At 35.6% G+C, this 17,461-nt stretch overlaps 1 protein-coding gene across 1 annotated transcript; it reads left to right on the forward strand.

The window, feature by feature from the left end:
* The first annotated feature begins 9,626 nt into the window (after nt 1-9,626).
* Nucleotides 9,627-11,694, forward strand: LOC102505102 (olfactory receptor 51V1). Its single transcript, XM_014568343.1, is given in 2 exon segments — nt 9,627-9,650; nt 10,666-11,694. Coding segments are annotated over 2 exon segments (1,053 nt in total).
* The last annotated feature ends 5,767 nt before the right edge of the window (nt 11,695-17,461 follow it).

The raw sequence follows: 17,461 nt of genomic DNA on the forward strand, positions 1-17,461 counted from the left end.
CCCAAGGGGGTGCCAGAGGGAGCCACTCACAGGAGGTGCTGCCTTTGGCGTCCTCTGCTGCAAAGCCACATGTGCCATGGGAACCTGGCCCTGGAGAAGCTGAACACCTTACCATGGCATGGTGCTATAAAAGCAGAGAGGATGCAAGGTCCTGCCTAGAGAATCACACCAGAACTAGAAGGAGAGTCCCCTTACTCCACAAGTGCCTGTCCAGAACACTCTACTGACCAAAGTTAACATTGTGCCAACTGGAAAAGGAGAACTTTTATCAGAGTCCACCTCCATTATCACAGGATGGGCAATTAAAAGTGAATTTAGATTTGAAACAATATATCGATCACTGACACACGTGGCAGACAGTAGGTACTTGTGTCACTTGAAGAAAGTAGGGCAATATGTAAGAAAATTCCGATTAGAACTAGCAAATGATTAAGTAGTGTTTAGAGGCTTATGATAAAGTAGGTTTAGAGGCTTCTTCAGTAGAAGAAGGAGGGCAGACTTTATAATTGTTTGGATTAATACTCTCTCCTCTGTATGAGTTTGATATATTTTTCAACTTATTCACACACTGGGCAAACAAAAGGGGTATATTTCTCATGCTCCCATATCCAACAGAAAGATTACTTACATTACTTCTACTGTTTTTGTCTCAGTGATGAGCATAATGATAATAATGCTGAAATTCAAGCACAGAGTTAGTTCATGATACTCTTACTTTATAGCAGATTTTCAACACCACTTTATAAAAGGTTTTGTTTTATTTTATTTTTTCCATTTATCCTTCATCCTTACGTTATCACTTTTAAATTATCTAAAAACTGTTCATGTACTCTTGTAAAATACATAATTTTTTTGCATTTTAATTTACACAAATTGTATTTTCCTATAAAATCTCATTTTAGCTTGTTTTCCTCATTCAACTTATTACATGAAAATTCAGTAGACTGGTTTTCAGAGTTGCAAAAATAGTATCCATTTATTGTGCTTCATTTAGCCACTTCCCTTAGGAGGAAGTGTGAGGATGTCCCCTTTTCCACCAACATAAGCATCAATAAAATGAACATCCTTTAATGTATTCTTTTACAGGAAACCAAATAGCCTGTGTAGTATAACTACGGTGGCACTGCTTCATCATAACATTGATTTATACTTAATTTGTTAATATTGGCAGAGAGCTTTCAAAAACTGTGTATACAGTTTATATTCCTATTAACATTACCCATCCAACACTTGATTTGTTCAACTTTCTAATGTTTCCTCCTTAGGAATGCAAAGTGATATTAAACTTTTTTAAAATTAAAATTTATCTAATTACTACTTTAAGGATCATCTAATTCTCTTCTGGGCAATTCAGGCTGTGTGTCAATCACCTATTCATATAATTTTTTCAATTTTTAATTATTGTCCTATCTTTTGATAAATTTTAAGTTTTCTTTTAATTGATTGTTAATGTTAAAATGTGTTTCTAGGTTGTCATCTCTGTGTTAACTCTGTGGTATCATTCACTGAATTGAAGTGATTAATTTTCCTTTCATTCTTTGTAGCTGGCAATCTGGGTTAAGATTTCTTTCCCTACTATTTAAACACGAACACTTTTTTCTCTTAACATTCTGTTGTCAATTTACTTTAACTTTTAGGTTTGTACTTTACTTGAAATTCTGTTTTGCATATAGAGGGTGATAGGAATACAGCTTTGCTTTTCTTCAAGTAGTGAATGGTTTTTCCAAATATCATCTACTAATCAATGTATTCTTTTGCTTTTCAGTGTCACTTTTGCCACTACTCAGGTCCCCAGACACATATAGATCTATTTCTGAACTCTCTGTATGTTCCATTGTTTTGTTTGTTAATTCTTCTATCAGTATCATATTTTTAAAATATTTATTTTAAACTATGATTCTATAGTATGTCTAAATATCTAATGTATTCTTTCTAAATTATTCTTTCATGTACATTTAGAATGCATCTGTATTCTAAATGACAATTTCTTTGAACAACTTAGTTGGTGATCTGAGTGAGATTACCTTGCATTTAGAGACACATTTGGGGAGAAAAGAAATCTTTACTATACTGAGTTGTACTATCCATTAAGATAACACATGTTTCCATTTATCTAGATTTTGTTTTATGTCATTTTGGAATGTTCTGACAATTTTTATGAAATATATCACACAAAACAAAAAACAAATACATTTCAATAATTACAACTGCATCCTTGATTTCTCAGATATAAACATCGATTTGTCATTTTTCTCTTTTCCAAGATAATACAGTGGAATTAGAACACTTTATCTCCATTTTTTTCCCCTTTCCAACCTATCCTTCTTGTTATATGTTTTGAATATTTTGTTGTTTTAGCCCCTAAATTTTCTGTTAATACTTCAAGCAATGAAGAAATATTTGTAATTACTTACATATTGTTTTACATACATTCTTTCATTACTAGCCTTCCCCTTAAAATCATTTTCCTTTTTCCTGAACATGCTTAATATTACTTTTATTTGTTGGAAATACTTTTGCTAGTTTTGGTTTATCTAAAATTGCTTTACTTTTCTCCATTCGTACAGCATATTAGAATAGGATTATTAATATACAAGTCAGATAGCAGAATAAATTGAAAACCAAGAAATAGATCATAGTGAAATATAATAATTTGGTATATAAATGTGTAGTCTTTATATTCAGCGGGGGAGCAAAAAAAAAAAACCTCAACAGAAAGTGACTTCACAATTTTGACTCTTACCAATAGTTTATGCTAGGTCATAATTTACAAGCAGTGAGTTGACTCATTTAACATCTCCTCATAAATGTCAAAGATCTCAGGCTGGGATGGCAATATTGAACAGTAGGAATTTTGAAGCTTATTTTTAACAGACCTGAACAACAGCAAGGCAGTCATGTTAACAAGATCCAGGTCTAGAAGAAAGTTGAATTGCGATGTGTCTCTAGAATCAACAAGGTAAGGAATCATTTTTAAGTCAAATGTTTTAGGAGGTCAAATCAGAGGTGAAAAATGTCTGATGATAAAAAGGTGTTTGAAAACAGCCCACAGTGGTCTGGGTAGAAGATCAAACCACCTCCAACATTCTCTTAATTAAAGCCTAATCCAGAGCAAAGCTGTAACTCTCTTTCATTCTATGAAGGATGAAAGAAATCAGGAAGCTGCAGAAGGAAAGTCTGAAGCTAGGAGAAGTTGGTTCATGGGGTTTAAGGGAAGAAGCCATCTCCATGACATAAAAGTGCAAGGTGAAGCAGCAAGTTCTGATGGAGTAGCAAGTTATCTAGAAGATTTAGCTGATAATGAATGAAGGTGGCTATCCTAAACAACGGATTTTCAGTATAGATGCAAAATTTGGGAGGAGATGCCATCTAGGTGTTTTATAACTAGAGAGGAGAAGGTAATGCCTGGCTTCAAAGCTTCAAAGGACAGGCTGACTCTCTTGTTGGGGGCTAATGAAGCTGGTGACTTTAAGTTGAAGACAGTACTATTTTAACATTCCAAAAATTCTAGGGCCCTTAAGAATTATGGTAAATCTTCTGCTCCTGATCTCTATAAATGGAACAACAAAACTTGGATGACAGCACATCTGTTGGACAACATGGCCTACTGAATATTTAAGGCCACTGTTGAGACCTACTATACAGAAAACAATTTCTTTCAAAATATTACTGACAATACACCTGGTCACCCAAGAGTTCTGATGGAGATGTACAATGAGATTAATGCTGATTTCATGCCTGCTAACACAGTAGCCATTCTGTAGCCCATGGATCAAGGAGTACTTTTGACTTTCAAGCCTTGTTATTTCAGAAATACATTCACAAGGCTATAGCTGCCATAGACTTTAACTCTTCTGATGGATCTGTGCAAAGTAAACTGAAGACTTTTTGGAAAAGTTTCACAATTCTAGATGTCACGAAGAACATTTGTGATTCATGGAATGAAGTCAAAAATATCAAGAAGAATAGAAGTTTGGAAGAAGCTGATTCTAACCCTCATGGATGACTTTGAGGGGTTCCAGGTTTCAGTGGAGGAAGTAACTGCAGATGTGATGGAAATAGCAAGTGAACTAGAATTAGGAGTGGAAGCCAAAGACGGTACTGATGTGCTGCAATCTCATGATAAAACTTTAAAGGATGAGGAGTTGCTTCTTATGGATGAGCAAAGAAATTGGTTTATTGAGATGGAATTTTCTCCTGGTGAAGACGCTTGTGAAGATTGTTGAAAAGATAACAAAGGATTTAGAATATTAGATAAACTTAGTTGATGAAGCAGTGGCAGGGTTTGAGAGGAATGACTGTAATTTTGAAAGAAGTTCTACTGTGGGTAAAACACTGTCAAACAGCATTGTAGGCTACAGAGAAATCGTTCATGAAAGGAAGAGTCAATCAATGTGACAAACTTCATCCTGTCTTACTTTAAGAAACTGCCACAGCCAACCCCAACCTTCAGCAACCACCACCCTAACCTTCAGCAACCACCACCCTGATCAGTCAGCAGTCATCAATATCAAGGCAAGACCCTCCACCAGCAAAAAGATTATGACTCGCTGAAGGCTCAGATGATTTACCGATTAAGTATTTTTAAATTAAGGAATATATACGGTTTTTTAGATACAATGTTATTGGGCACTTAATATACAGTATAGTATGAATATAAATTTATATGCACTGGGAAGCCAAAAAAATTGTGTGACTCCTTTTATTATGATTTTGCTTTATTATGGTGGTCTGGACCTGAACCCACAATATCACTGAGGTATGTCTGTACTTTTTTGTTTTTGTACTATTTTCCTGACACTTCTCTCCTTCTGAAACTCTTTAGCTGTGGTTTTCATCTGTGTTTCCATAGCACACAGATATGCATTAAAAGTGCACAGTAGATATCACACCAGATTATTACCCACTAATCTCTCTAAAGTCTGTTATTCTGAGCACTCTTTTTTTTTTTTTTTTTTTTTTTTGCTGTGATCCTTACTATAGAGCTTGGACACATATGCTGGCACACAGTGTATTTTCAAAAAAAAATAGGGGGGAGGGTATAGCTCAGTGGCAGAGCATGTGCTTAGCATGCACGAGGTCCTGGGTTCAATCTTTAGTACTTCTATTAATTTTTTTTGTAATAAAGGAAAAAGTTATTTAAAAAACCCCAATATTTTCTTCTATGCTCTGGGGACACAATTACCTCTGCATTAACCAGTCATCTGGGCCTAGACTCCATTCTCAGCAAAGTAGGGCTCTCTCATTTGGGGATAAAACAGGCAAATCTGAAGGACTAATTTACTTCTCCTTATATCCTCTTTTAGAGGAGGGTAAAACTGGAAATTAATGGCAGCATATGAATTCAAATTTTCATTATCAAGCAGGTAAAGATGATCATGGTAATATGAATTTCTCTGAATAATTCAAATCTTCATTCTAGATGTAAATAAAAATTTACTTAATATCCATACATTTTCTAGGTTTCTTTCTGAAGACCTTACTGATTTAATGTGACAATGTTTTGTTGTAGTTACTGGCAAAGCTATTCTTCTCTATGTGAGGATCAGAGAGCAGGAGAAGCGATGGAGATGGTGATTCTTGGTGGTTTTGAGACAGGAAGTGGGCAGGGCATAGGTACACACTCCATAGACAGAGTGTGGGCATCTCCGAAGAGGGAGAGAGGGAGCAGCAGCCGGGAGGCATCATGTTGCCAGTTTTTATGGGCTCAGTGGCTTCATATGCTAATAAGTGGAAGGACCAGTCTAACTAGTCTAGGGAAGGGGCTGGGATTCCCAGGAAGTTGGCCATTTCCCACTCTTTGACCTTTTGTGGCTAGCCTTGGGACTGCCATGGTGCCTGTGGGCGTGTTAGTCACCATGTTAATATATTACAATGGGCGCATAATGAAGCCCAAGATCTGCTAGACGTCAGATCTCCCACCATCCTGAGCCTCCTGGGGGTTGAATCTTTCACCTTTTTGATGTTAACTGCTGTAGCATTCCTTGAATGGCTGTGCCCTGCCCTCTTCCTGTCTCATTTTCACTGAAGTCATAGAAATGCTTCGACAGTAATTGGGCCTGGAGTCTAGCAGTATAGATTTTGGTACTCAATTTCTTAGAAAGTCCCTACAAGTCTCTTTATCTTGAAATGAAGAAACTGAATTACTTGTCTTGGCCTAGTCTGTAATTTTTTGGGAACAATTTTAAAAGTGTGTAACACTTTCAGTATTTAGACTGAAAATTTAACTGGTTACTTTAGTATAATTAAAGATAGATTTAGTTGTCACGACTTGTATATTTTTCGGCTTGGTTTTCAACTTTCATTCAGTATTTGTAATTTGATGACATCTGGTTTTTACTAAGTTGTCTCACATTTTCTTAAATATAGGGAAAGTATTAAAACAAAATCAATAAATTCCCTTAAGAAAGATAATTTATGTCTAATCAAATCATACAAATCCTGCTAAAAACTTCTCAACAACCAGATGGCCAGTTAGATGCATCATGCAATATAAGTTTTTATCATGCTTCTAAATTTTGGATAATCATTGTTCAACATTGTAATATGTAAAATAAATACATATATATATATATATTATATATATATACACACACACATACACACACACACAAATAATATATAATAAAGGAGAGCATTCAGAAAATGAATGGTTGTAACTATTCATATAAACTGGAAATTTAAGCCCATTCTGTATTTGGCGTGAACATTCTGTCTCTGAGGCAAGCATATTTAGAACACCTAAATACCAGCTCTTCGGAGTAGCCTTATAGAAAGTTCGTATCTTTTCATTCATGCCAAAACCCTTAGAGGCTTGGCCTCAGTTCTATTTATTTATTTCTGAAACAAACCTGCTTTATGTATCTTTGACGAAAGGGAAAAATCCATGGCCTGCTTCTGCCCTCTGCTGGTTTCCAGATGGGAACATTAGAGGAATTGTCTATAGAAGATGGACAACATCGTGTATTGTTCAAAGCAGGTCCTGTGTGAGCACCATTAAATAATTTTGCTGAAGTACAAGAAAAATCTGGACTGTCCTGGAAAACAGATAATTTGTATTCATTGTAGTTATAAAGATACTGACTTTCAGACCCTACACTGTTCTTCTATGCCTTTACAGTAAGCAAGTACTGTTGGTCATTATTCTATCTAATCTGAAAAAGTCAGCAAGTAATCACATAGGGAATCAGCTCCAAAGGGCAGAAAAAAAGACAGGAGTGTCTGAACATGTTGGTCAGTCTGAATCGGAGAACATGAAAAAAGCCTTCCCTGGAAAAAATATTCTGTTTAATTTGATTACACACTTCCAAATCCACATTCCCAAAAAAGTACACAGAGGGAATACCATAATCCTAGCATCACTTTAGACTGAAATTCACTGTTGCTTGTCCTCTCCAATTATTTATTTTATGCCAGGCATTGCTCTGATTGCTAGAAATTCAGAAAGAAGTATTATGCACACTGACTTTGGGGTGGTCACATAGCACAGCATGATGTTTTAGGAAATGGTGGGTCTTTTTTTTTTTTTTTTTTAGTACAGGTAGGGTAGAGCATTTGACATATCTGAATACTTTCCTCTTGGAATCCTCATTTATTAGTCTCTCAACACTATCCTCTTCCAATTCCCATCCCATATATCAAAGCAAAATTTAAAAAATTCTCCAGTATGTATTGCCCTTCTATTGCTATATGACTGATATTCTCTGGGGCGGCACCATTAACATTTGTGGCTAGTCTAAAAAACTCAAAGGAGAGTATATGCTTTCAGTGAAGGTCTACATTCACAGAATGTTTGCATCTTTTGTCATCAATCCCAGAACCTAGCCTATATGTCTGGGCATGGTTGAAATCATATTTGAATTCTGAGTGCTATGACCAAAGTCAGCAATAATTCCTATATTCTTGTTTTATATGTCAATAAAAATATACATCTTACATATGATGACACCAGATTGATAGTGTGTGGTCAGCAAGGATCAGATGTATACTTTAAGACATGAGTGTTCAGGTCTCTGCATTTTTGCAACATTTTTGCTTTTATCTTGTTTTTATACCTCTGTAATGGTACAGCTATTATTTCATAGATTAATTCATTAATCTAACAATTATTTGATAAATGCCCACTCTACACTACACTTCAGTTTATATATCAGTGAGCCCAAACCAGACTTGACTCCAGGTCTTCTAGTACTTCCAATAGATAGAACGGGCAGTCAGCATATAATTAGTGGTATAAATACAAAGCAGGGTATTGCAAAGAGAGTAACTTATTTGAGAGAATGGGAGAAATAGTGGTGGGGTTACAAAAATCCTTCTGAAGAAGCAACACTGAACTGAAACCTGGGTGATTAAGGGAGCTTTTGTATAAATACTTGGAGTAGCTAATTCTAAGCAGATAAAAGATCAAGGACAATAAACCTGAGACAGGGATACTCTTATTTTGTTTTGAAGAAGAGAAAGATGCCTAGAGATTAGGGCGTGAAGGTAACAATGGTCTATGATGTAGAAGTAGAGGAGGATGGGCCAGGTTATATAAAGTTTTCTGACCATGATAAATAATTTATATTTTATTTTAAGAGCAATGAGAATCCATTGGAGTGTTTTTTCAAGGACTTATATGATCTAGTAGATGTTTGTAGACACGCAGTATGGTTTCTCTGGGAAAAATACATTCTTAGGCAGCAAGTACAAAAACAATTATACTAGCTGTTAAATTATTACAATAACCAAGCAATAGATAAATGATGGTGTTTATGAACCAAGATATCGGCAGTTTATGGGTGGATAAGTGAAAAGTGAGCAGACTCAGGGTATGTTTTAGAGTGGAAATGATAGAAATTGATGAAGGATTTGATGGACAGGGGAGGAAAGAGAAGAGAAAAATCAAGAATGACTCAAGAGTTTTCTTAAGCAATTGTGTGACTGATGCAGTCATTTTATGCTATGAGGAAGAAATAGAGAGATAATTTGTTTCTGGGGAAAATCAAATATTTGATTGTCATAATTCTAATTTTTAAAGTAAATATGCACATGTAGATATCAAGTAGATAAGTACATCTATGAATATAAAATCACAGGAGAGGAAAGGATGTAGCATTGTAAAGTTTCAGACTAGCAGAGTAAGTAAAAATTGACACTGTACCCACTTTCAGGGAAATTCAGTTTGTAACAGAAACACTGTCAAATAAGCTGGCTAATGAATATCAAATTATAAATTGAATAAGTCATATAAAGATAAAGATGTATTACCAAGTAATAAGTATGTGGAGAAAATCTGTCTTTGTTAAGGGGCGTTCTGAAAAGTGATGGTTCAGATGCAGAAGGAAAATACAAGATTGCTTCAGAAAGAGAAGAAAGGAGTTGGGGAGAAGATGGGGAGGAACATTACAGGAAGAGAGAACATAAGGAGAAAAATCTCATGAAAAAAGAAAGAACAATGGCAGATTTGAAAAATATAAGCATTCAGGGCTAACACATTTTTCCCTCCAAGGGCAAAGAATCTCCAAGAATTCACGGAAGAAAATGTACTAAAAAGAGTAAGCTAAGTTATCTAATGTTGAAAGGGGCTCAGGGAAAGAAATAAAAATGGATAGTCTCCTAGAAGAGATCTGACAGGTATTAAGGGTATGTTCAGCCTGAGGAGCTGCTTGGTGAGGCTAGTATGACAAAGATGGAGATTTGGTCACAAATAGAAGCCAGAATCTGAAGGTACTTCAATATGATGGAATAATTAAGTCAAACACAAAAATCAGTATGGACTTTTATTAAACACCTGCCTATATTATAAGAGCCTTTAAATCTTATATGATGACTTCCAGGGCCAGAACTCAAATCACAAAAACAATGTGAAGAAGAAGCCAATCAATACGAGAACTTTTAAACATTCTACACTTAGCTTTTGACATTAGCCTTCTGATCTTAAGAATGACAAGTCCAAAGGAAGAGAAGATAACTGCTCATCCTTTCAATAAATGCTTAATAAGTGAATATTTAACCATCTGATGACATGAATGAATTAATGAGTGGAGAACACTGGGCTGATGTCAGAGGCTGAATGTCTTTAATCTAAATTTCAGTCATAAGAGCACAAACGAGTTGAAATCTCACGGGAACAGAGCTCTTGTGGGAAATCATTTGCCAAAGGTCTCATGCATAAATATTCCTCTCTGCTTATCACCAAGGTAGAAAATTGTAATTGTTGGCTACAACATTCGGAGTGGGAGAAAACAGGATTATCTTCACTAAGTACTATTTGGTGGAAAAATGCACTTTGAGACAGCACAAAATGGAAAATTACGGGTGCCAAGAAACTACTTAAGTGGAATTTGGATTCTTAAAGGTCAAATATGATCCTTCACTTTAAATGATTAATGAATTGGAAGGTGAAAACATAATTCTTTTGAGAATTTTAGCTCTTGATTTTACAGGTACATCATCTCACCAGCATCCCTGGGAAAATGTCCCAGGCAAAATATCCTTTCTGAAAATGAGTTTCCTACTCTTGTCTATTCATTTTTTACAGGTGGCTTCTAAGGATATCTCTGTCCTCTGCCAGTGGATAAACAATGGCTCATAAATGACATCAGGAGAACACCATTGTCTTCCAGCCAGCAGATAATATGCCTCTAAAGTTAATTAACTTTTAGCGTAATTTTGTTTACTAAGAAATTCCATCTAACTCTTCTGAAATTGGAGCGTTCCCTTGAAAAATACTTTCTTGCTGCCGAGAAAAATTACGTCAGTTCCAGAATGATTGTTCCAGTAAGCCCTAGCATGAATACCTCCTCCTTCCTTCTCAGTGGATTTTCTGGTCTGGAGCAACAATACCCCTAGATCTCCATTCCCTTCTCCACCATCTATGCTATGGTGCTTTTGGGGAATTGCATGGTACTCTGTGTAATCTGGACTGAGCCGAGCCTGCACCAACCCATGTTCTTCTTTCTGGCCATGCTGGCTGTCACTGACTTGTGCATGGGGCTGTCCACTGTGCACACAGTGCTAGGGATCCTGTGGGGAGTCATTCGAGAGATCAGCCTGGATTTCTGCATTGCCCAGTCTTATTTCATCCATGGTCTTTCCTTCATGGAGTCCTCTGTTCTTCTTACTATGGCCTTTGACCGGTATGTTGCAATTTGCAATTCACTGCGTTATTCCTCCATCCTGACTAATTTCAGAATTATCAAAATTGGGCTCACCATATTAGGTAGGAGTTTCCTCTTTATTACACCCCCTATCATCCGTTTGAAATGCTTCCATTACTGCCGTGCCCACATCCTCTCTCACTCATTCTGCCTACACCAGGACCTTCTCCGCCTAGCCTGCTCAGACATCCGATTCAATAGCTACTATGCCCTCATGCTCGTCATTTGCACACTATTGTTGGATGCTGTTCTTATTCTCTTCTCCTATGTCCTGATTCTTAAGTCAGTGCTGGCAATCGCCTCTCGGGAGGAGCGGCGTAAGTCATTTCAGACCTGCATCTCCCACCTTTGTGCTGTCCTTGTGTTCTACATCCCTATCATTAGCCTAACAATGGTGCACCGTTTCGGCAAGCATCTGTCCCCAGTGGTTCATGTCCTTATGGGCAACATCTACATCCTTTTCCCACCTTTGATGAACCCCATCATCTACAGTGTCAAGACACAACAGATTCGTAGCAGAATGCTCAGACTCTTTTCTCTGAAAATATATTGAGATACTTTGGTTTTCAAAAACAAAACAGCAACAACAAAAATAAACACAGAATTATCAATACAAAAAATAACTTTGATTAGAATTAGAGCTTTACCTCTGAGCCCATAGTTCTTGATTTTGGAACACACTTTAACTGTAATCAGAGATTCACCTACAAATAAACCCCATTTTAACCTATATCCTGGAAGTGGGTTGTTGTTAGGGATGGAGGTTGGAGACTCGATCTGAAGCATTCCATAAATACCCTACCAACTGCTGATTTGTATAAAACAAGACATATGTAGGTCATGTCATAAGCATGACCATAGTCAAGAAAGTATGAAACTAGTTAATGTGCCCAGAGTGTATTTTCAAGCACTTTCTCTGAAAGTAAAGTACAATGAAGCTAGATTTGAAGAGTTGGTCTTTCAGTTTCAAAAGTGGGTAACTTGAAGCTACTTCAGTTCTCTGAGATCCAGTTAATTAATCTTCAAAATGAGGAAAATACCCAACCCACAGAAATATTGTGATGATTGTATGGGCCGAATTTTCCAATAGAATTTTTCTAAAATGATAAAGATGTTCTATAATATAAAGTAATATGGACCATCATATTAAGGATATGTTTTTAGTAAAAATAATCTGCTGATAATAAATCCACAGGTGAATGCTCACTGTACACTCTACCTCCTAATTTTCCCAGGTCTATAAAAACTTTGTCATTAAATAGACTTGAAAGATTTAATATTAGTGTTTGGGATGCTGGAAGTATTCTCTTTCTTGGACAGGGTATTTGTTATAAGCTTTTGTTATTTTTGTGGTATTTAATCTAGCTGTATCTTTATTTATGGACCTTTCTGTGCTTATGTTAATAATAAAAGACAAATTTAAGGAGTATGAAAGTGTCAGTTTACAGGTACACCTGGCAAGTGAATAAACGTTTTTATTTCTGTCACTTGCTATAATCAACTGAAACTACAGAAGTACACAGAGGCACTGTGAGAGAAAATAATAATGTATATGAAAACCAATTTTATAAATACAGAAATTTTAGATAGTATTCTTAAATGATGAAACAGGATAAATAAATCTGAAGTATAGGTGCCTACAGAAGGAGATACAAATGAGAAGAAAACTATCTGCATAGGACAATCCTGGAAAAGCACCCATATTTCTTATAAAGTACTGGTAAGGGGTGGGACTGAGAGTGGTAGAAAAGGAGAACATCTGTGTAAGTTTTCCTAACTAAAGTATTCAGAAACCCACTCCTTTCTAATTCAAGCAAAATGATTGTTCTCTGTAGTAACTGATCAAATATGACCCAGATAGAGGGGCATAGAAGACAAAGAATGCAAGGAGTGACGTATCATATATAAAAGAGAGAGATTATATAAAATAATACATGTTGAATGCTGAAGTCCATGGACACATTTCTCCCATTTCTCCCATTCATCTCCTAAAATGCTAACCAGACTGATACTCCATAGTCAGGCAATTATAGAATTATTCTCTGTAAAAACTGTCTCAATACAAAAGAATAACAGATATTGGTATTTGACTATTACTCACTGAATTGGGTGGGCTCCTTCCTCATCTGCCTGACACATAATTAATCAGATAACAAATCCCACCATATTCATAGGAATCTCTAATAGATCTTTGGTCCCTCAGCATGAAATATGAATGGACAGCCAAGGATTACCAGGAGTGTGATTAAACCCACCAGTAAAAAACCACATATCCAAAATAAATTTTAAACTAGGAAATTAACTGTATGGAGCAGAGTTTATTCAGAGTAGGCATTAAGATATGAGAAGAAAACAAGTCCATAATTTTCTTAATGAGATATTCAGTAATATTAGATCCTTGATATAAGAACAGAATACTATTAATAGGAAACAATTAGAGAACAGAAAAGATTATTTGTAAATTGAACAACAATATGAAAGATGAAAGAAAAATCAATAGAAGTCTTAGGAGACAGAATTAAGAAAGCAGAGCAAAAGTGATAAATAGGGGACTGGGAGAAAAAAACCATATAAGGGGTCAAACCAAGAACACCAGAATTTTACTAATAGGAGTTCTAGAAAGACAGAAAGGATAAAAATATAGGAAGAATTTATTAAGAAATTATACAAGACTTTTCCTAGAACAAATAATAAAAGAACACAAGTCCAAATTAAGAGTATCCACCAAGTACCCAGTTAAAAAATAATACATATGTTATATTACATATATATGTGTGTGTATATATTATATATAAAATATTGTAGTAAGTTAAGAGAATAAAAATGTCAGCCACAGACTGGCAGGAAGTATTTGCAAGATACATATCTGATAAAGGTCTTGTATCCAAATGCAAAGAACGTTTAAAACTCAACAATTAGGAAATAACCAACTCAGTTAAAAAGTGGGCAAAAGATCTGAACAGACACTTCACCAAAGAAGATATATAAACAGTAATAAACACATGAAAAAATGCTCAATATCATTTTTCATTAGGGAATTTCAAGCTAAAACAAGGAGATACCACTACACACCTTATTACAATGGCTAAAATCCAAAACCCTGACGACTCTGGTGAAGATGTGGATCAACAGGAATCTCATTCATTGCTGGTGGAAATGCAAAATAGTACAGCCACTCTGATTGAAAGTTTTGCAGTTTCTTACAAAACTAAACATAGCTTTACCATGTAAAACAAACAACTGCACTCTTAGATATTTTACCCAAATGAACTGAAACTTACATCCACACAGAGACAAGTTTATAGCAGCTTTATTTGTAATCACCAGAAATTGAAAGCAACTAAGATGACTGGATAAGCAAACTGTGGTACATCTATACACTGCAATGATATTTGATTAGAGAGAGAGCTATCAAGCTGTGAAAAGACATGAAAGAAACTTAAACACATTTTACTAAGTGACAGAAGCCATTCTGACTATATATTTATATGATTTCAACCACATAACATTCTGGAGAGGCCAAACTATAGGAAAACTATAAAGATCAGTGGTTGCAAGGGTTTCAAGGAGAAGGAGGGAGGAATGGATAGGTGGAGCACAGGGGATTTTTAGGGCAGTAAAAGCATTCTGTATAATACTGTAATGGTGAGTATATGACATTATGTATTTGTCAAAACCATGGAACAGTAAACAGAAAGAGTGAACCCTAATGCAAACTGTGTACTTTGATTAATAACAAGATATTAATATTGATTCACCAGTTATTTAAAAAAAGAAAAAGTTATTCTAGGCATATACTTTTCAATTTTAATACAAAATATGGGAGTAGAGAGAACACACTAATAGCTTCAAAAAGAAGATGAATGCATAAGTAAACAAACAGCTTGTATCTCCAGGATCAGAGAGCAGAATGGCACTGCTAATTTCAACAGCAACACAGGGATCTAGAAGATAGCTGATTTCTCTTCTCAATTTTGAGGGAAGCTACTGGCATCCTGGGAGATAATGGTGGTGATATATTTCTGAATATGTCTACACATTTCCTCCTCTCTCCTCAACTCATAGAGATCAACAAGAAGGGTAAATTTAACCACTCATATTTTCATATATAGAGAAATAGACAATTCCAAATTTTAGTGTCAGCTCCAGAATCCACACCAGAACAAAGACTGTGCAGGGAAGGAAGGTTGGGGAGTGGTAGCCTACAGTTAGTGAAACACTGATAATACCCCCAACCCCAAACTACATACACACCAAATTAAAAAAGAGAATCAACCCCAATGCTGTAAAATAGTGAGAATAGGTTCAAGACCCTTTGAATTACATATTCCCAACTGAGGAATTAAAAGTAATATTTGAAAGTGCATGGAAACAGGCTTAAAAGTAGTTTGGGAAAGTGTTAATTTTGCGGTAGGGAAAATGCTTGGAGGTGGAAGGAGTTATTTTGAGGCTTGGTAGTAAAGGAAAAAAGAGTAAGAAATCACGATTAAAGAACCAAAAGGAACATAACTGAATCACAAAAAAAAAGGATACGTCATCTCTATCCCAACCAAAATTAGCAGCAGGGAATTAAAAAACTGCCATTCGCTTCACTGATGGAAATGGGTGTCAGTTAGAACAAAGAACGAGTAAAGTCATCTTACCCTTCTCGCCTGCATACAACTGTTATCAATATTCCAAGAAACATAAGACCTTTCAACTGACAGTTTCTATAAAAAGTGGAAAGTGAAAGTAAAAATGTTTCTGCTGATGAACACTCTGCCTCCCACTACTGAAACACACACGCACACACATACACACACATCATAGAAAAACTACAATTTATCTTTCCAGCCTAAATAAACTATCTTTATGATTAATTTGTAGATTTGGGAATAAAATAATAAAATTAAAGACAGAACAGAAATGTATAAAAATGGATGATATGATTTAAAAGTTGTTTGAAAATCAATATAAAAAGTGAAGTACAAAATCATGTTAGAAATAATGATTACATTATTATTGCTATCTATTGTGTAACAAATCACCCCAAGATTTAGTATCTTAATGGTTTATTTTTTCCCACAATTCTGTGGGTCAACAGTTTAGATAAGATTGATTACATGGTTCTGCTTCACGAGGAATCAGCTGTGGTCACTCAACAGGCAGCATACAGTTAGGAAATGGGCTGAGATGGAAGGGGCACAGACGTCACTCACGTGCCTGGTGCCTCAGTGCCCCTCCACATAGTCATACCCCCTCCATAAGGAAAACTTAACTTCCTCATAGTATGGTGATCTTAGTGTTTCTCACATTGGTGGCTGACTTTGAATTAGAAACAATGTAGAAGTTGCCAGTCTTCTTATTACTTTGGTTCAGGAACCCAAGAACATCAGCATCATTCCTGCCACATTCCACTAAATAATGGTAGAAACAATTCTCTTGAATCCCAGATTTAAGGGGCAGTGGGAATAAGTTTCACTTCTGATGACAGCAGTGGCACACACACACAAAGAAGGAGACAAGTGATGACAGTTCTCTTCTCAGATTACCTTCCATGTTGTCCAAAAGAGAATAGTGGAGATAGTAGATATAATGAAGACAAAATTGTTTAATACATACATAAATGGATTTTCTGGGAAATAAAAGGATCAAAGCCAAATAATAAAACAAAGATAAAATTAATATTTTAAAGACATTTTAAGAGCTATTTCTGGAAACAAAAAGAAAACTTTCATCTTTACATTGAAAGAGCTTATCTTATACCTTAGGCAAACAACCCAGAAAATTCTAATGCATTGAGAGAAAAGTTACTGGAACCGAGAAACTTACAAAAAAAAAAAAAAAAAAAAAGCTCAACAGAAAATAAAAACCCACCTTGCCTTTCATCAGGCTAGAATAAAAATTATAGCTACAGTCAGCTGCAAAATTAACAGGAAACTACGTTTCTCCTAAGGACAAGCTGTAACTGTAACGCATCTTAATAATCCTCTTCTTTGGGTAACTACTGATTTGGTACTCACTGAGATACTTTGTTCTTTAAAATCATATACTACATCAGAAATGCTGCTCTTTAAAATTACATCAGTAAGAATGAAACATTCCACCTTGGCTAGAAGATAGATGTCACTTTGGAACAGAGAAGTAGCCTTGGTATACAACTCAGGTGCAGAACTTCAAAAAAGAGATACCCAAACATAACTTTCCAGAATGCATTTTGCAGCTTAGACTTGATGTTGCCCCTTTAAACATCCTTGCTTTGCTTTGAGCTTATCGAAATATGGCTTTATTTGATGAGTTTGGACATATGCATACACCCATGATATCATCACCACAATCAA

Source organism: Camelus ferus, chromosome 10 (genome assembly GCF_009834535.1).
Source record: "Camelus ferus isolate YT-003-E chromosome 10, BCGSAC_Cfer_1.0, whole genome shotgun sequence".
Classification (NCBI taxonomy): domain Eukaryota; kingdom Metazoa; phylum Chordata; class Mammalia; order Artiodactyla; family Camelidae; genus Camelus; species Camelus ferus.